The 21,637-nt window shown below is 40.6% G+C and overlaps 1 protein-coding gene across 1 annotated transcript in view; it reads right to left on the bottom strand.

Moving 5' to 3' along the window:
• Nucleotides 1-1,303: 1,303 nt before the first annotated feature.
• The window catches only part of basp1 (brain abundant, membrane attached signal protein 1), a 56,949-nt gene continuing 36,615 nt past the window's right edge, over nt 1,304-21,637 (bottom strand). The window contains exon 2 of the mRNA XM_042497557.1: nt 1,304-4,392. Within this exon, the coding sequence (XP_042353491.1) occupies nt 3,726-4,376 (651 nt within the window). The 5' untranslated portion in view covers nt 4,377-4,392 and the 3' untranslated portion in view covers nt 1,304-3,725. The remainder of the gene's footprint in view (nt 4,393-21,637) is intronic.

The following is a 21,637-nucleotide window of genomic DNA, read 5'->3' on the forward strand; positions in this document are numbered from 1 at the left end:
TTTTGAATGCATCAATTTCCATATCATCTTTTTGTTTTTGTCTTTTGAATGAACGTGTGGTGTGGAGATAGCAGTGGTGAGACATGGAATGAAAATATCAACTGTAGTTGCCATGGATGCAGACTGAGAAATTATTTTTATTTTTATTTATTTTTATCACTTGACCAAAAAGACAGGACTACAGGTTCACCCAACCACGGACATGCAATTTACTGAGTCAAGAGAGGAAGAAAAAGTGAACCAAGTGACATGCAGCGCTCCTCATGTGTTTGTTTCTGCTACAGTTTGACAAGTGCTGGGAGGAAAACGCTGCGTGTCAGTCGGATAGAACTGAAAACTGGCAGATGGATGGCTGAGATGAAGAAATATATACATATATACCTACATGTATGCAAAGGTGGAAATTAGGAAAGTACATTTACTCAAGCACTGACGTGAAGTACAGCTTTAGGGTGTTGGAATCCACTGTTAAAAAACAATGTTCTAACTTTTTAAAAAGCTAGTGTTCAGACTACCTAAAGAAATTAAGATGACTGAATTTGAGAAGACAAGTTGAATTTTTCTCAATGACTCAATTTCTTTTTGTCACATTCAGTCAACTTAAAAAATTAAGACAGCCCAGAAACCAGCTTTTTAAATTAAAACAAATAGTTTGGGTTTTTTTATCATGTACTTGACTGATTCATAATTTGTGAAACACTTTAAGTATAAGTCAAATACACTGTGACCATAATTTTTTGTTTTAGCTTCAAAAAGTTGGTCTCCGGACTCCTTTTGATTTTTGAATTGGCAAAATGTGAAAAGACAAGTTGAATCACAACAAAATGACCTTAATTTGTCATCTCACATTCAACGAACTTAAATTTTTAAGGCAGCCAAGACACTAACTTTTTTAAAAGTTGAAAGAAATTGTTTATTTTCATGTCAGAGGAAAACTTTGTCATATTTAATCTGATGTATTTATCTGACATATTCCATTAATTGTAAGACAAGATTAGAAAATACCACCAATATGTCCTTCAATCCGTACTTTCTTGTTTCCCTTGTTTCTGTACCTCCATTCTGTCTTTCAGTCTGTCATTACTTCTTTTAATTTTTTCTGTTATCATCTTATATACCCTGTGCATGCTGAAGGTCACTGTGTACTGAAGCCAACAGAACCACATCGTCTGCATAGAGTAGAGATGTAATTCTGAGGTCCCCAAACCGGACCCCTTCCTCCTTTCACATCGTTCCTTTCTTCTGACCCTAAAGTATGACAATCCCCTAAATATATATATATATATATATATGTCTTTATACATATATAAATATAAGGACTGCAACGGAGTATTTTGCACAATAATATTGCTTTCACTTGAGTTAAAGATGTACCTTTTTCCTTCCATCTCTGCACGTATGTACACATACATAATATATATTTTTTGAAAAGTAAAAGAAAATGCATGAGTGGTGAAAATGACAAAATCAGAAGCTCCCTTTTCATGTGCAAGGTTTTTCCATCCCATAATGATAGCGTGGCATACGGTTGCCATTGGAAACATGGACCATAGTAGATCAAGTAGGTCGCTGATGATCATTCACAGAGATCCCCCCTCCGGTCCTCCGTGGGATCAGACTGCTGATGACGGAAAGTCACGGAGACTCCGAACTGGGCCGAACGGCACCCGATCTCGTCTGAGGCGTTCTCACCTGCTTTGATACCAAACTGGAGAGGTTTGTAACGGAGGACAGACTGCTTTGTTCCTGCTTTAATCATATGACACTGAATATGCCGATTTAAAATGGATCAACTGGTTGACGTTTTTCATTATATAGTTGAATCACATTTAGTGATAATGTTCTACTATTGTGGCAAATTCCCACGAGTATTAAGTTTGACAAAGTCATTATGTTTGGGCATAAAATTGCCAGACATCTACTCTGCCCCATAATCTGATCTGATGACATAAAAGATTGGAGGGGTTTTATATATATATCCCAGCGTGGTGTTTGGGTTGTAAATGGGCTAAAAAAAATGGGCCCTATGATTGGGATTGTCATACCAGTCAAAGGTGAAGATGACTGGGAGATTTTCAGTCTTCCAGGTCATGGAAATTCTCTCATCATCTTCAGTTCTGTATCACCATGACCTGGATGACTAAAAATCTTCAACATATCCCATAAAGGGCCAGTTTTTCAGCACATTTTCTACCCACAAAGGCCCCACATACAAATGTTGGCTGAGATATAAGCATGCAGTGCTTTAAATGATCTGGAAACAAGAGAATCTCCAAATATTTCCAATAATTTCATTATTTCATTCCCAAATGTAATTGTAAAATCCCAGAAATTGGCATTTTAGGAGGTTTTCCTCTCATCCTGTGATTTTCTTTTCAAATGCAATGTGGTAAGCACATGTTAACACTTTCCATCACTGTCCACTATATCAATATACTTCCACAATATACTTTCACTTCTTAAGTATATTTACTTGACTTAAGCAGAATGTAGGACTTTTACTTACACTATATGTAAGTATGTCTACTTTCAAGAATGCAACTTTTCCAGCAACACAGTCTCGAAACCGACAACAATCACAGAAAAGAGTCAAACTCATGACGTCTCTTGTTGAAGCAGTAAACGTCACCAATTTGGTCTTCTAAGCAAGATCAAACCAACTCTAATAAGGCATGATTGTAAAGTCTGTTTCACCCAGGTCAGCAGTAGATATGTCTTTTAAAAATTTGTCATCAGATTTGGACGGGGGATCAGAGATTTCTATCAGACTTTCTAAGAACACTGCAGAGATCTTTTCAGCGAGGCTTTGCAGATTTTATAAGTGTATTACAAATGTTAAAAAACCACTTAGTTCACTTACAATATAGCTAAGGGTTTCAGTACAAAATCTAGAAGTTTATCTGAAAAATTCCTACGACTTGTTTTACACGTCTAAGAATGTTTGCTCTGCAAAGCCAGCCTTTTTTCAAGCCCTGAAATGTCTTAGAAAGACTGAACATTCTCAGTCCTCACAATAAAGTTAAACTCGATTTGAAGGTTCCTATCAGTTTTCGCCGTGCAGAGAAAGTGGCATGTCACCACAAGAGGAAAAAGGGTAGCAACACAACCCAACGATTCCAAAAAGTTGGGGGAGGATGGGTTGAAAAAGGGCACAGCCACACTTCCACGGCAAAGAAAAATTGGAGGTACCGGGCCAAAGCTGAGAGCATGAATCTCTGAAGAGGAGGATGAAGAGTGGACAGATTCAATGGAAGTCCAGCTGGTACAAAGATTTCTCAACCCCCCTCCTTCCCTCTGTCCCATTCCCCCAAATTTTGATATAGTGCCGTCCACAGAGCCGAGGGTGCCGGTGAATGTTTGAACGCAGACCTACTGTGAGCTGAGATGGGAGTCAGGCTAAACCTCTTGACTGTATGAGGGAGAGGGATGATGGATGTGGGATGGCGAGGCGTATGGCCGACAGACTCGTATCAAAGTTCAAATACTACAGCTGAAAAAAATAGAATAAAACATAACAATAATAATAGCAATAATCATCTGCAGCGGTGGGAAACTTCTCCAGGTGGTTGCTCCAGTCCTCCTCAATCAACAAATCAGTATCATTACAATTATTATTATTATTGTTATTATCATAATATGGGTGGGCTAGTTAATTTCATCTTTTTTAATCGTCATCGTCGTTGAGTTAGGTACTTTATTTTTCATTTCCGAAAAGAAGCTGTCCATTAATCTTGAACTGCTACGGTTTGATCCTTGCTTGGTGCCTCTGTGGCGTTCGCCTCCTTGGCGGGAGGCTCGGCGGCTGGTGTTGAACTAGGGGCTGCGGCGGCCTCCTTTGCCGGTGCGGGAGCCGCAGCCGCCTCTGTGGGCTTGGGGTCAGGGGAGGCAGCGGGGGCCGCCTCGGCTTTGGCTGCTGGTGCCGCGGGGGCCTCAGTCTTTTTGGCGTCGGCCTCATCTTTACTCTCAGCCGCCGGGGCGGGTGCCGCGGCCTTGGCCTCAGGCTCCTTGGCGGCAGGGGCCGATTCTTTGGCCGGGGCAGCGGCAGCTGGTTTCTCCTCAGCCTTGGCGGGCTCTGCGCTCTTGGGCGCCTCAGTTTTCGGCTCAGCGTTGGCAGCAGGTTTCTCAGGCTCCTTCGCAGCAGGAGTGGCATTCTTTTCCTCCTCTTTGGGCGCTGCAGCGTCTGCTGCCGGCGCCTCCTTGGCCGCTGTGTCATTTGCTACCTCCTTAGCGTCGGTGGCAGCCGGGACCTCGTCTTTGTTGTCTTTCGGTGCTTCGCTCTCCTCAGCAGAGGCCCCCTCTGCTTTGGCATCCTTGTCTTTGGTCTTGTCATCATTTACGTTGTATCCCTTCTTCTTTTTGCTGAGCTTGCCTCCCATTTTGGATCTCTGGCCTCTGAAACAGAGACAGAAAAATAAATGAATTTAAGCACTATTAAAAAAGTCATTCATTCATTAAGTAGAAAGTACAACAAAAAGCAAAAAAAAAATTACAAAAAAAATCAAGACAATGGACCAAATGTAAGAACCCCAAAAAGAGAGCAGTTAGTTCTCATTCCAAAATGACCAAATACCTCCACTTTACCGATATAGATGTAAGATCCCAACAGCAAAAGCCACCTTTTGCGTACACATGATACACCACTGAATGTTGTCAGATGAACATGTGGCTGGATGGCACCTGTCGTGGCGGCATTATATGCGGATGGTCCGTGTGAGATGCAAACACGGTCTCACAGATACTATTGCATGTGCATGATACACGGCAGGACAGCACAGGGTTAACCTGTTCCCAGTAACTAATATAAAGAGCACAAATGTCCCCATAGGGCGAGCAGCAGGGGCAGTGGATGTGTCCAACAAACCCTGAACTTTCATTTGGTATTTCAGTGGTCACTCTCCCTTGTGAATGTGATGGGTTTTTTTTACACCTTACCATGTGCCTCCTTTCCCTAAACATAACTATCCGTGCCAGCATGAGCGTTTGCTGACATACTGGTGTTGGTTGCCATGTGCTAGGTTAATCAGTGGTGCCATCCAGAAACATCAACAGCAGACACAGGAAGATACCTATAGCATAGTATGTAGACGTGGAAGTCCACTGACCAAGCTGCGACATGTGACGCGTTGGGATGAGAAGGCGTTGGTCTTGAGCGCATTGGAAGCTCATGATAGCACGAAGTGAAGCATCAACACACCACGAGTGATACTTCAAGCAACGCTCTTCTAGAGAAAATGATTTCTAATGAAGTCTTTTTGTGGTAAAATAAAAAAGTGCAGAAACTGACATCTCTGCATGAGCTTTTATAAGATGCTCATAGAAATGATTTGCAGTAGCCATGTTTTTTGAAAAAACATCTCCTATATTGCATTTTTGATGTAATCTCTCATACTTGAAGCACATGCTCCTCAGAGAGCCTCCCAGCATGATGTTTCCTCTTTCAGAGCACGCACAGCTTATTTAAACATGAGGAGAGGAAATGAATGTTTGAATGCTGCACTGAAGAAAACTGAATGAAGACTGTAACATGTTCATCTTGAGAAAGATGCTGAGGCCTTTACAGTAAAAATGCAAGAGACAAACTCAGCCACATCCCACCGTCCTGGACTGCAGAGGAGCAGCACATCTCGTTTCTAACCTCTCAGATCAAGAACCTCTAATTACAAATGCTACAAAAAAAGGGCTTCTGCAGCTGACATGCCGAGAGCAAGAGGAAATTAAAATATCTGTTACTGAGACAACACTCCTCTCAAATAGCTTTTTAAGTTCCTTTAAGGGCTGCTGGAGATGGCTAATTGAATTCACAAATTACAGAGGTGGTAGTAATACATTTTAATGCTTTTAACATGATATTCATGTAATGAATTAGACCTCCCATATTTATCCTCAATGAGCAACTACTGTATCACCTTCATCAAAGAGAAAAAGTTAAGATTTCGTGATTTGCAAAACAAATGTTTGACCTAGTGTGCTGCATAAAAGTGCATCTAACTCTGTCTAACCCCAGTGTCCCCAGTGCTAGGTTAGTTTATCCTGATTGGGAGCAAGCAAAATATAAAAGAAAGAAAAGGTCATGATGCTAATGACAGTGTTTTGAGGAGTCAGTTCTGTCGGAGTCAGTAGGGTTGGCACAGCAAATCACACCAAAACCCATCATATCTTTGTAAATTCCACTTTGACTGAAAAATCCTTCTACCAGATTAAAAAATCACACATTATGTGATGCTTACATACATTTTTTATCTTAATATACCTCTTTGTTTTCCTCGTAATTGGTCAAGGCTCTGTTTAGTAGCTGCATATCAAGACCTGAATGCAGAGCCATGATCTGTTTGAACACTAATAACAATGGAAACAAACCTGTAGTAAGAGGAGTAAAAATGGTTAAAGCTGGAATGCCAAAAACACATTCTGTATATATTTGCATTCAGCTAAAGATCCACTTAATTTAAGTTTCCACCCCAAAACACAACTTCCTTACCCCCACTGGCATTCAGCAGTACAGATCATTTGTATTTGTCTTGTTGTTTTTTAGGTATCTCTCTCTGCAGCCCTGTCTCCTAAAATTACACAGTTGCATAAATAATTTACAGCATTATACCTTCTAGATTATGTTTCTTTTTTTTAATCAGCATGCTGAGGAAATATTCTTTCAAACATTTGGAAAACATTCACTATTACATGTCAGAGGTCTTTTTTTTTTTACAATATCAGTTTGCTGCCATTAAGGTATGGAGAAGTTTAGTAGAAATATAACTTCATCTTGGTTAAATATTAAAAAGGTCAACAGTGACTTAAAGTGCAAGACTTAAGATGTTAACTTGTTAACCAAAGCCACAATCTTTCCCTAACCTTAACCACACAAAGGACACAGGTTAAGAAAAGAAAGGATGGGCTTACTCCAGATTAAAATTAAGTTTAAACAAATGATCGAATCTGCTTAGTTTAGTTGAAATGTATTTTTAGGCAGCAGCAGTGGCCTCCGGCCACTTACATTTATTGAATTTTTCTAGGTGTGCTCACAGCATTAAAAGATTCTACGAAAAAAAAGTCTATTAGTACCTTAAACCAACGTATGACAAATGAAACCAAAACAATTACTTAATACCATCATGTGAAAGTGAGAAAATGATTTGCATTTTAATTTGGGTGAAATGATCCTTTAATAATGATCTTGCTCCATGAGAGTTGGCTGACTGGAGTGTACTTAAGTAATGAAAAAGGATGACAAAGGAGGCAGCTGTCTTCAGACGGCTGAATATTATGTGTGACACGTAAAGCATTGTATCATCGGCAAAGAATCTGGTTTTTTGTTTGATTTGTTTGTTTGTTATAGCAAACAGAATGAATACATGGATCCATAGAGCTTGCATTTCATGTTATAAAGATATGTAGGTGAACAGTCATGAACAGGTAGATAACACTATGTGGAGGCAGGCTCAACACACACACACACACACACACACACACACCTGCAGATTTCTGGCTGCCTCCTTCAGTCAAAGCTTTTTTTCACGGATCTCACCATCTGCCTGCTCGATGGGGGAGAGGACTTCAATACCACAACAAATCAGGCTTATTAGGAGCAAAGACTCAAGAACGGCACAATTTGTCGTTTGAAAAATGAAGTCTGCATGTTGATGCTCAAAAAGTGCCAAAAACAACTTGGCAGTCTAGTCTACTCATTAGGAAAAGGCAGAAAAAAAGGGCTGTGTATGTTTTCAATTCGGCATCTGAATTCCCAAACTGCTGTTTTCTCTGTTGAGAAAAGATCTGTTTCCCAACCGTAACAAGTATTTTGGCATGTGCTGTTCTTAAAAAAGCAACAATCTTAGATTTGACTAGAAGCACTCAGACAGCACATACCTTTGCCAAAACGCAATCCTCAATTTAGGCTTTTCTTTTTCCAATTTTACATCTGATGCATCTAAACGCTCCAACTGACAAACAATCCTTTAGATGCGTGCCAGATCTCGTCTGTTTATTCATTACGCACAGCATTAAAAATCTAAACTGATGTGTCACTGATAGAGGTGAACTTTTGAACCCTGTCATCTCCACAACAGGGTTTTCTTTCATTTAATTTTGTTAACTGTAATGATAGTTAGATGTTATTTTTTTCTTATCCCACTTAACCTCTATTATGCAATTAAAAAAAACACTTGCCTTGTAACACTTTATGAAATATTCTGTGGACTAAAAGGCAAACAGACCCCTTGGTTTCTCATTTTCAGTCTCTCAAATGTTAAAATGTGCATTTGGTAAAGAAAATGTTAAATAAGCACTCATATCTATGTGTTTCAGAGAAATTTTCTTCATAATTTCTTTCTCTATGGATCCTTTTTCTGAGGTTTTCTCCTATAAAATGAGTCATAAAGGTATTAGCAATAAAAAGAACTTGATTAAGTCTGGTCTCCAGTCTCAGGGCAAAAGCAGAAGTCTTTAACCAGTATCCATGACATTATGTAATGTGCACATTTCAGAGTACAAATATTATAAACTGACATTAATGGATTCTCTTAGTCATTTTAAAAAAAAGTTGTTTTTTTTTTTTTAAAAAAAAAAGCTAATTAACTGTTTTAAATGTTTATTTTTTTTAAACTTTAAATGAAACTTAAACTGGTGATTTGGATGAACATCAAAATGATCCATTTCTTCATCTGTAAATGTGAAATCTGTCAAAACATCTGTGCACGCAGACGTGACCTTTTCCTCCCAAACAAACCAAACCTCTGAGAGACTCTGCTGGCTACTCACAGATTCGCCCCGTGAATGGGACTGAGCCGGCGGTGAATCCACTCAAAATGCTAATCACTTCGTCGCCACCGACTGAATTACTCCACTATACATGCAAAACTCCCCTGAACGTCCGACAGTCGGTATCTGCCAGGGCCGCGGTTCCTGCCGCAGCTTTCTACGGGCCACAATGGAGGTCTCTCTGCTACATCACATCATTTGACTCCCGGCTTGTGCTGCCAGTACAATGACTCACAATCATCTGAGCAGACAATGGCTTCTTTTCAACCGAAGGCACGCTTTTTCACCGCTGGGCGTGTGGTTTTAGTGTTTGAAGAGCTGGGGCAGGGCCGAGACAACCTGGAGAAAATGCTCTGGGGTGCACAAAAGACTTAATTTAACCTGCGCACTGCAGTCAGGGGAGCACAAAAGGAAGTCTGATCTGCCGGCTGTGAACTTCCAGCTTCACTTCATATGGAAGATGGTATCAAGTGCGGAGATAAAACACAGATTATCCTACCTAAAGTGGGTGAAAAATAAGGTGAAAGGGGTATTTCAAGGGTCTTTGAACTGGTCCAAATTCTTGAATGATGATTTCAGTATTTAAACATTTGAACCCTGAGAAATCAGGATCAAATAAAAAAAAAAAACATTTGGAAAAAAGGCATAAAGCAACTTGTTTATGTCTTAGAAAAATATTTAGAAAATTAGCCTAAAAAGAGGAAAATGTCAAGTGAAATAAATAAATAAATAACCTATACATCACTTTACAACTAAATAATGTGGTGGTATGGATTCTGTGCGTTTTTTCTTTTTTGCTGCGTTTTCTGCTGCTGTGCTCCCTGAGGCTGGGCGTGGCTTCCTGCTGCTGCAGTTCTGCATGCACACCTGCTCCTCATAGTGCTGCTGTTGGTTCATCTCCAGCGTTATTTCAGTGAACACAACTGCTTCATCCACATGAAAAAACCTAAACTTGTCTTGTGGTCTTGCTTTTGGGATCCAGCATTACAAAATGACATCCTGTGCATATCAAACATAGTTACTTTAACGTCAAACACAACCTTTGGTGCCTAATCCCAACCATGCTGCCACCAAGTAATTACAGGAGAGTGCATGTCATCCTCTGACAAATGCAGTGTTAAGAGAATGTGGCAGGATCACGTTGCTTTTTTGGAAGGCAGGTCCTCACAAATTAATGAATTTTCTGATCACACAAGTTTTACCCACTACTAGGAATACTTAACCCTTTGAAACCTGAGCAAATGCTTAATTTCTTTCAAAAACATGGGAAAAAGGCAACTTGAGAAGAAATTAACAATAAAAATACCAAGAAAATGTTAAAAATGAAAATGAAATAGAAATAGGAAATAAAATTTTAAAAAGATAAGAAAATGCTTCAAAAATTATGTAAAATAATTTTCAATAATGAATTGTGGTAATTTTAAATATAGTTTTCTAAACATTTTCCCTAGTTTATTTTAAATAATTTTCTAATTTCTTGCAATTTATGTGACATTTCTTGCCAAGTTTACATTTCTTGCTTTTTCTCCCATATTTTCTAAGGAAATCAAACCAAATTACTCAGGATCCAGGCGTCTGCGAACACCACCAAATACGTGATGTTAATCCAGGTTTTAAAGGGTTTACGGATCTGCACTCATTCTGTTTTAAAATGCAATCTTCACAGACCTCAATACAAACTCAGTGCATCTTTCTAAGGTCCATTTATTTTTCCTGAGAGTGCACAAGATAACACCACCTGCACTTTTTCCTCCTGTTTTTTCCACCGCGTTCAGCAGTTGCCTCCCTCAACCACCGACTCTCCGATCCCTCTGCAAGCTGCTGCGTTAACAAAAAACATGACTGATCACTCAACAGCGGCGTTCAGTGAAGACGTATTTATACAACGTTATTAATCGACGATCAAACTCGTGTCTGGAAAGTCGTGAAGTGGCGAAGTGCTTTAAGATGAGAAGAATTCCCTGAAGGAGCAGATGGCTGACTTCTCCTCAGATTTCTTCGTTCTCTCTTTCTCTGGCGAGTCATCCGTCACGCCCACACACCAACCCTCTGCTCGCCGCTGCTCGCCTCTGCTCTCCTCTGCTCTCTTTTCCCCGTCTACCCGCCTCACACTTTCTTCTCTCTGCAATAATCCCTCCATCTCTGCTCCGGCCTCCTCTCTCTTTGCTCTCGTCTGCTTCACCTGCAGTGTTTTCTGTCCTTAGTGTGTAATTTCAGTTCTCTGAATTGCTTCTCTGCAGCCACTCTGTCTTTCGTTGTATTTTCTTTGGCATGTCTAAATTTGACTCTCTCGCTGTGGGATTATTTTCTCTTTCTGTTTCAGTCTGTGCGTGCACCTTCAATTTCTTTTCTCTCAGCTGGATCCTTTTTTTCCTTCATAACGGCACAAAGTTTAGTTTGCGCTTCTTTCTCCTGACACACTCTTGTCAGACTGAAGCGTGTAAAAGTACCCAGATATTTTATTCCTCTCTGTCAAAATACGGTCTTTGATTTCTCTCTGCAGGTTTTAGCCGGTCAGATTGTAATCCCTTCTCTTCAGTTCTCCGTGGTCAGGCAGATGGAGGTCTCCAGGAGGTCCCGGGGTCTCAGTAAGTCTCTGGCCTCAGAGCAGTGGTGAGCCCGGCCTGGCAGGTTCTGTGTTCCTGCCATCCAAGATGACACGTTAAAGGTTAAAGCTGTCACCGCCCGACCCCCCGTCCTGCTCAGACACACTCACCACCCTTCCATGTCCATCGGAAAATCGACTTGACAGCAGAAAGCAGGAGGAGCTGCAGGAGCACTCCAGCCTTGCTTTCAGATCAAGAAGCTTTTTTTTTTTGTCACACAAAGCGATTTTCCAGTCTACTCTTGCATTCAACTAAGTAAAACAAAATCGTTCATCAACAAAGTGGAAGGGTTTAATTCTTGGAATTTTTGTAGCTCCCAGTTTAAAGTGTGTAGAAAAGATAAAGAACAATGTGATCGCCATGTCAACAGGTCTGCAGAGAACTGCCCAAACTGGCCCTGAGAAAGCAGAAAGCACCTCATTTTCCTGCTAGCCTAGAAAACAAAAAAAGTCTTCACATTTCGTCACTTCCTGCTGTGCTGAGCCTGATCTGTCCTTGTGAGCAGTTTAGCCTCGACGCCAAACACAATGCTGCCCGTATCCCACATTCATGTTATAAAACATTTCACTTTAATCAGCTGACTAAAGATGTCAAGGCCACCTGCCTTCAAGAATTTGGACTGTTTTCTTCCTGCTTATGAACTGGTTTGTTTGTTGTGGGACTAAAATCTGACCGAGCTACGACACAACTACAAGGAATTCACAACAATCAGGAGTTAAACAGGTGCACAGAGGTGTGTCTTCTGCCAGAAAGGAATTTCTGGCAGAAAGCCATAAAGGCAAACTTCTACCAAAAACATTCAGGGTTAGAGATGAGCAAAACTAATGGACAAAGTAAATGTACCTGGCTGTTAGTGACGCATTTTGGTCCAAAATTATTTTTCTTTGTGAAAAACACACTTAAAGACACAGTAAACCCTCTTACACACTGTATCTAGTGCTAGCATATAAAAATAAACTTGGCTCAAATGACAAAAAAAAAAAAACACTAAAAAAGCATCCCTTGGCATGATCAGCACTATTTTCTTTGTTTCTAAAATTTGACATTTGGAGGAGGAACATGTTTTCACGGGACACTGACAGAGACAGTATCCCATTTTGAATCCAGCCCGGGGCGACAGTACACTTCCACCTCCTGTGTCACACTGACCTCCATTTTAAAACAGTTCTGCCTTATCGCAGCGTTACTGAGCCGCTCCGCAGCCACAACAACACAAGCTGCTTCAGCTGCTGTAGATCTCGACTCTATCGCCGCTCAGTCAGTGAGTTCTTTACCTGACCTCCATGACACAGAGTAGAAACACCCCTCCAAAGCTTCTAGTGGGTGTGTTTTCAGGTTTTAGAGCATGCACAGCTACAGAAAATGCAGATGAAAAATGCACATTTGCATGACAATATTCTGTAACAAATTTATAAATATGTATGTTTTATTATGTATAATATTTATTCAAAAATATACTTGTTAGTATACCTGCTGCAGAGAATATTGGATTTTTTTAAATCGGTATTGTAACCACACATCAGTGAAACCTGTTTCTCCAGTGTCTCATTTGTTCTACAGACAACTCTGTGATTACCAATCAGCCCTGATTTTATTACTCTGCACATCCTTGTCACACCACAACTAATTTAAGGCTTATTATCACAAATTACCTATTGACTGAGCTGATTATACTGTTAAAAATGCACATGGGAAAATTAACAAATGAAAAAGTAGATATAGGAATCCACTTTTTGTGGGAATATGCTTATTTGATTTTTATCCAAGAGTTGAATGCAAAGATTAATATCTGTTCCATTTCTGTGTTGAAAATTGCACTGATCTGGATTCAGGATTTGATTATCTCAGCATAAAGACTGAAAGCAAGAGTAATATGCACCCTGTGTCAAACAGAATTTAAAAAAATATCACCGAAGTACTCTGAGTTTATGCTCCCACCTACGAGCTGCGCACACAGGTGTAGCTAATCAGACTGATGTCAGCGGCAACTGCATCACTAAAGCTCTATTTTGGAGTGCGAATCTCCACAGACCTGTGGATGAAACTAAATCAAAGAAGCTACCAGAGTGCTGCTAAATGGCAGCCGACAGCAGAAAAGCCAACATGGTGGAAAACTGGTGTCTTTGTAACGTCCTTAGGTTGGCACGTTGTGACCAGTTAGATATGTATTACCACTGCAGGGAACAACAGTTTCACATACAGGACCTGCTTGAATTAGAGAAAGAAACGAAACTGCAACTTCTGAAAAGTGCAAATGTTGTCGCATTAGCAGGGGATTATTGAACGTCAGCGAGTAATCAGAATGATCTAATGATCTAGTAACTGCACTCCATACCGACGTCGACTGGACATTGCAATCCTTTTGCTTTAATGGTTCGTCCTACAAAAAGAACGGCACTATGCAGAAACATGCTCAGGACTTCTTTGAAGTTGCAGAGCAATGGGACATTGCAGGGAAGGGGACAACAACTGTCACAGAAAGTGAGCAGAATATAACAGCAGCATCAACACTGTCCAGCACATCGCATGTTGCCACTTTGCAGTGGATTTCTGCAAATTACGCTCAAAGGTTTCCTTCTGCGTCTGCTGCTGACGTTCCACGATTGCACTACTGTGATGTCAACAAAAGTACATAGTGGGATGACGCGCACGTGGTGATGTTCAGCACATGATAACCAACACTTGGACGTTAACAAATGCACATGGCGGTACAAACGGTGAGGATTAGGGAAAAAGAGCACATGATAAAAAAAGAAAAACTAAACATCACATTCAGACAGGAAGCAAACATCAGACTCCTACATGGAAGTCCAGGGTTGGTTGTCTGCTACCTGCTGCCTGTCTAATAGGGACCTTTGTGCTCCTTATCACATTGTTATGGGCAGAATTTCAACCTGACTACTAACAATGTGACAAGTTCTGTCCGGCCGCGTTCTCAGCAGAGGATGTGCCGCAGCGTATCAGGCGGACACGAAAGGTGGCCTTTAGCTTTAGGACGTTATGCTGAAAGCACGGCGAATGCTGCGGTGTTTGAAGACTTTGGAGAGGGAAACAGACTCACCCTTCAGTGCTTCATTTAACCTGTAACATTAATGTTTCTGGCAGCAACAGAAAGTTTGCAGATTTTTCTCATGCAAACTTTCAATTTATGGTTTAAAAGTCTAAATGAACATTTGTACTTCAACACATTTTTTTCAAATTGGACTTGTTTTCCGTTGATTTACGGCCCTTTTCTTACATTCAAATTATTTCTGCAAGTACTCTGTAATCATTTAATGCAAATACAAGAAAAGTGCTTTTTGGCGTCTGTATCACATGCTGACACTGAATAGTTTTACCTTCTTAATATGGGCTTGAAAACTGTTTTGAAATGCAAAATAATGTAATTAAAAAAATGTGATTAATAACAAACAACTTGTAAAAGTCGGCATTTAATTGCAATTTAAAAACGTATCCTTTGACGGCCCCAAATAATATATAACTTAAAACCATGTGAGCTCCGTGACATGTTCAGGAATACAGTGAAGTAGTTGAGTGAGGTATCTGCCGCGTGTGCTCCCAACATGAATGTAACGCTTTAATTTATAACACAGGCCTGAGCACTTCCTCCCGCTGCCATCCAGCTGGCTCATTTAAGATGAGTCTGTTTCACCAAACTGCAGCAGGCGAGCGCAGGGGGCTGCGCGGACAGGCTGGAAAACTGGAGCAGAAAATTTGGCCCAATCACACACACAGACACACACACACACACAAAAACCTCCACGCCTGCTCTCTGCACCGAGTTGGAAGGAACAGCGGGGAGCAGAGCATGCTGGGAGTTGGGAGATCACAGTCAGCGGAGGCCGAATTCAAAGATTCAGCTCTGAAATGACAGATTGGAGTCCGTGACGACGTTTTCAGAAGGCGAGATTCTCACATTGGGCCGGTTTTGATTTTCCCACAGCAGCTTGCTATTTTAAAAGCGCAGCGTTTCGAAACCTTGGCAGGCCTTACGACACCGGCGCCAAGGATGATGCAAAAGTATTCTCTTCCGCCATTCCCACCACATGTTCTGCACTTTTATTCCAGCCTGAAATGCAGAGAGCTGCTGGTGCATTTCAGGATACAGCAGCAGGCACAAAGTGTACCATCAGTAAAAAGTCAGTACTGGTCCCTTGTGTCAAAGCTAGCAGCAGGACTGCCGGCTACAGCTATTTCTGTCCAACAGTAAACACTCTCAGTCTACAGGGGCTCCCAGCTGTGTGAAGCTAGTATCATCTGTGTGTAGCTCAGGATTAACGCCACAATCAGTGTGTTTAAAGCTGCTACATATAGAAAGAATACAATGATATCTCTATTTTACACTGCTTTAAACGACCGTACGAGGACATGAGCTAATATACATTTACAGCAAGTAATATAAAGTTAAAACTGGAAAGATGATTTTTGTATTTTGGAGCGAAAACAGGTCCTGTTTAATGTCCCAGAGGAATCTAGTAGATTTCCACCAAACTGGACTTAAAGGTCAGAGTTGGCGGGAAACTGATGGATGTCCCACAAAATATCTTGTTTGCTTTTAGTTGCTTTTTTTGCACACTTATTTGCACATTTTTACTTTTTTATTGCTCTTTTTCATCTTTTTTTGTTAATGTGTTTTTTCTCTGTACATTTCTTTATTATTATTATTATCGTTATTTTATTTTGTTTTATTTTACATCAAGTGCCTAATGAATATTTTATTCAGGTGCTGCTCTCTTATTTAACAAATTAACATATCAGCAGATTATCCAAAATTAATCAAATTTAAGTGCAAATATTTTCTGCAATAATCAAAAATGCAATGGAAAAATCTCATAGGCTTTTTGATAAGGGAACCAGAGCAATGCAGCACCTTTAAAGTTTTAGTCACAAAGTACAGCTGATGGGAATATTATTAGTATTTTCTCGTAAACTAAACTGAGATTTTTGACCTGATGATGGCACTGGATGAAAAGTTGTCAGAGTTATCAGAATCCAGCCAACAGAATCCATCAAATGAATTTTATTAAATGCATCCAATAGTTATTGAGAGTTTTCACTCTGAACCAAATTTGTGGATTCACATAGCAGCTAGTGTGGCTTCAAATGGTCAGTTTCTGAGGAACTGTTGCCCAGAAAAAGTATTCATTTTGCTTATTGTCAATGTTAACCTTTTTGGCACAAATTACGATATAGCAAAGTGTTTTTAATAAAAAAAAAGTTCTATTTTTGAGACAGGATTTTTTCGGTCAGTACTTTTTGTTTTTGAACAGTATATCTGGCTGCGTGTTTTGGATTTTATTCTGAAGCAGGAAGTGATCTTAACAAAGTCATCATTTTGTTCTGGAGAGCAGTCTAATTACCCAGAGTACAAACAGACTGCCCACTGCTTATTCTGGCCTCAGGCTGAACACACACACACACACACACACACACACACACACACACACACACACACACACACACTGATGCTAAACACACATATGCAGGCATAAATAAACACACACACACATTCATTGGTATTTAGAGGATCAATCCTCAAATTGACAGAGCTTGAGAAAACTCCTGGGCTGGAAATGGTTATTGATCGGCGCCGTGCGACCACAGAGAGCCGCTGTGTGTTCAGCTGCTGCTTACGAGTCAGAGGACGCACTCAGCAGAGATGAAAGCCAGTGAGGCGCTTTGAGACGCTTTTTCTACTCTGACGTTTATTACTGAATGCAAAATCGCTCCCGACGCTTTGTTGGCTGCGGAGAAACTGACGGCAGACAAAACAAATACAGAGAAGTGAAACGGATTACGTCCATCTCTGTGGAGTCAGTGGCATTTCACTCTGCAAAATCCTCTCCTCCTCAGACGCTCACATGACCTCCATGTCTGCAAAGCTGGCAGAAGTTTGTCTGGATGGAAAGCCACTCGCCACAAATGCTCTGCGTGTCCCATTTTGTAGATTTCTGCTCCAAAACTACTTTTCAAATGAGCGAGAAAGTTCATCCTTGACCTTGGAAATAGCGTAGTTACAAGTTTTTGTCCAACAAAATATTTCAAGCAGAGGTTTTGAGATAAAATTAACTGCCATGATGAAAACATCTATTTTTTTGTGCAGATCCATTATCTATCTCATGGGAACACTTTGTTAACTGTGATTTAACATGTCATCGCTGCACCTTCCAGCAGCTTTTTAGCCTCCAAATGTGTGTTTTATAGCATCCCATCGCTGTGTTTCTACTGGAGATAGAGCCAAGAAAAGCTGTATTGGATCGATCCAATCTTTTCTTAACCAAATCCAAGTCTTTTGCTATATGAACATAACCACAACGTTGTAAAAAGGTAAAGTTTCATCGAATCTGGTACATAACGTACAAACGTAATGTATCCATACCTTGCAGAAACGTATGATGCCAACAATGTGTCTGGTAAGTGGCTTGTACTGTGATTTGAGTGGTTTCTAACATATTGTGCATGTGTTAGATCAGATAATTCATTCTGAAAGGTAAAGACAGACAACCAGTTTTCTTGTTTGGTTTGGAGGACTTCCCTCTTCCAGTATTCTTTCCAACTTATAACTCGTCAAACACTAATGATACCATGTCATAGTATATTTCTATGTATCTGAATGGGCGCTGACAGCCCGACCTCAGTCCAAAGCTGTCAAATATCGAAGCTTTTGTGGTGATTTTGGCATAAGATACCGACACCAAATGCCACCTTTAATGGCTACATGATACGCTGCCAAACGGCATCAGCTGAGGTCATGGTGTTATGATACACCACTGAAAGGCTGTACGGCCGGACGGCAGGAGCTGCTGCCTCAGCAGCATGATACGCGGACGGGTGCATCAGCTGAGAACGTGGCCAGATAGAACCTGTTGCGTCCACATCATACGCCGCTGGATGGCGTCAGGTCAAAACACTGCTGGTAACGATGTAATATAAAGAGCTAAATAAGGTTCTTATAGGGTGGGGGGAGGGGTGCATGCAGGAGTCCAGTGTTCGCTTCGTGTCTGAATGTTTTTCTGTACCTTACCATATGCCTTTTTTAGCCTAATCCTAACCATCCGAGCCAGCATGTGCGTTTCTTGTCATCCGGTTGCCATGTGTTTTTGTTGCCTAAACATAAACACACCGCACTAGCTATTGTGTTGTGTAATAGCTTTTGTGTTGAAAGCAGCAGACGCAGAAAGATGCCTACAGTGTTACATGAAGACGTTCAACTCTACTGCAAAGCTGCAATATTTGACAACCTTGTATGAGAACGTGTTGGCACTGACATCAAGTATTTGAAATAATTTTGAGCACAAACTTTACACACACAAAACTGTAAAATAAAATTTCGACTTAAGGAGTGCCAAGACATAAAAAAAATTGGCTCCATCATATTTTGGAAAATGTCTCTGAAAAAGAGGGAATGTAAACACATCTGAGCTGAAAATAAAGCCTGTCTGATTAATTGCCAACGCAACTTTTTCTGTTTCTGATGTTTCTGACATCTCGTCTTTGTTGATTCTAAAAACTGTTCTTCCTGTTGAAGCAGTAATAAAGAACATTTCTTTGTCTCTGCTCACCAACCTGTAACACTTTGTCATTTCATCTCGATTTATTGTGAAATGGAGCGAAGCCTCTGGCCTTGTTTCTCCTGTGAAATGTTCAAAAGATTTTGTTGTCGTCTGACACATCCAGGTCAGACTCTCAGGCGCTGTTAAGTGATCGAACAGGTGCCATCAAAGCCTCAGCAAAATACCCAAAATTCACTGCGCTACAGGCGTTTGCCAATCAGCAGCGGCTGATGTAACTGGGTCGTGTCAGTTGGTTTTCTATGGGAAGTTTTTCACCTTAAATGAATGGTTTTAAGATGTATTCAACAATGAATATACAGTGTCATAAAGGTTTTTGAAGGGGAAATCTGGGGTCCTGTGTTCCGCAAAATCATGTTTGATAGCATCAGGGCCGCCACAGTCAATCTCACTAATATATGTCACATACGTTATACAAGCTTGTAGGTTATTTTCAACAATTTCAACATTTAGCAAGAGATCTGGTCTGGAAATTCATTCACATCAAACACTTCATTTCCTGTATTCTGGTGAATTTTTATGTACCAATTTATTGTAGAAAGTCATAAAGCCTGTCTGCATGTTACGCTCTAGGTATCCTTCTGTGTCTGCTGTTGATGCAACAAGACATGGGTATGAGCAACAAAAGCACATGGTTTATGCTACAAAACACGTGGTTATATTTAGGCAGCAAAAGCACATGGCAACCAACGCTAGGACACAACAAAAGCACATGCTCAGGATTATGCAACAAGGGTATGAATGATTAGGTTTAAGCAAAAAGAACAAAAGGTATAGAAGAAAACATCACATCTTAGCTTATCTTATGCTTTATCTTAGTGCTCTTTATTTTATGTCAGCATTTCCACCTGAAGCCGTTCAGTGGCATATCATGCAGACGGGACAGGTTCTGTCTGGCCACATTCTCAGCTGATGCTGACTGTTGGCGTATCATGCTGCCGCGCCAGGTGCCATTCTTCCATCTGGCCGTCCCGGAGTGTATCATAACGCCACGAACAGTTGTATCAGGCCACATTCTCAGCTAATGTTGCCCATCGGCGTATCATACAGCTGCAGAAGGTGGCTTTTGGAGTCTGGATCTCATCCTAAAATTACTGTAAAAGCAGCTATATTTTACGGCTTCAGAATGAGAATAGACTGAATAAGCAGATTTTAACATTTTAATAAAAAAATATATATTAGCAGTATTAATAATATTAGCACTAGACTATTTTCCAAACCATATCAGAATTGTTTGATTTTTTTTCTGTGTTAACAGAAAATTAAAACAAAAAAGACACAGGTTCATATGAACTGGCAGCTTCAAACAGTAAAAGGCTCATGTTACCTGTAAAGGTCTTGAATGTCACCTGTACTGTACCACAACATAACCACACCTGTCCGCTTCACTTTGTCAGATAGATCCCCCCAACTCAGGGTTAACGTGACTGATCGGACTTGTCAGTTGTGTTTGTTGCTTCTCCTCCAGTTTTCTCAAACACATAAGAGAGGAACGAAGGCAGCAGCACGCCAATGAACCGCCAATGAAGGCCCGTAAACCCGCTGCCTCGGCTGAAAACTGCAGCCTGGACCAGCTGCCTCAGAGAGGCTCTGTGTTATTTCTCATCTAAGAGACAGGACTTTGACTTCTGAATCGATACTTGTGTGTCTTTCCTGTTTGCAATCCATTATGAAATAATGAATAACTCACAGCTGGCGTTACTGATGAACACCATCACAACCACACCTGGAGACTCATCGGCTGTTCAGTTAAAGAGCCTCAGGTGACTCAGCCGTAATGACGCCTGTACGCTCTGAGATCCACGGGGGCTGAACTGGAGTCTGTATCCCAGTCGAGAGGCTGTGTGAAGGGGCACGATCTGACTCGCCCGGCAGGTCCTCTGGGACGCGACGCTAATTTAATGAAGTCTAATAGCTGTCGCAACCTGTTGTTAGGGTCGGATCTGACAGCTAAAAACAAGCTGAACTGTGACAAGGAACACGGCGAACCTTTGTCTCATGATGCCACAAATGACAGAACCAATCAAAACATCACATTTAGTTGACTGCCTTGAGTCTAGTGTCAAATATTGTTGTTGTTAAATCTTATTTTTTTTCAATAATCTTGGGATGATACAACCAACGGGGGAAAAAGAAAGTGAACATGAGGACATGTTGCAGACTGACTGGTTTCACCAATATGCAAAATTGCACTTTCAAAGATGTGTCACAGATGAGGCATGAGCCCATCTAGCGTCTATGTTTTGTATTTTTGTGTTGTTTTGGCTTTTATTTATTTCTTTGAGAGTATAGGAAATAAAACATCCATAAAACGTCCATAAAACGTCCAGTGTGCAAAGGCCTTAAGTCATTTAGAGGCAGACACGACAACAAATATTAAGGAATTCCTGGTAGAAGACAAAATTACATATATTAGGAAAAAGGTAACACCTGCACACTTACTCCATGCCTACAAGTTTATTTAAGACAAAATTGTCTTTTTCCTCATGTATGCTGTTTTTCGGTAGCCGTGCACCTACGTGATGTGCTCAAAATTATTTTGATAATCAGGGACATTTGAGCAAATATTTAGTCAGAGTCCGGCAACCAGAATCGGGTTTATGTGATTTGATTCTAAGACGTCATTCATCCTGAGTCTCAGCTTAGTCGAGCACACAAAAGCAACCCGACTTATTTCTCCCGGCATGCTGAGTTTGGGCTGATGCT

Source organism: Plectropomus leopardus, chromosome 12, assembly GCF_008729295.1.
Source record: "Plectropomus leopardus isolate mb chromosome 12, YSFRI_Pleo_2.0, whole genome shotgun sequence".
NCBI lineage: Eukaryota > Metazoa > Chordata > Actinopteri > Perciformes > Serranidae > Plectropomus > Plectropomus leopardus.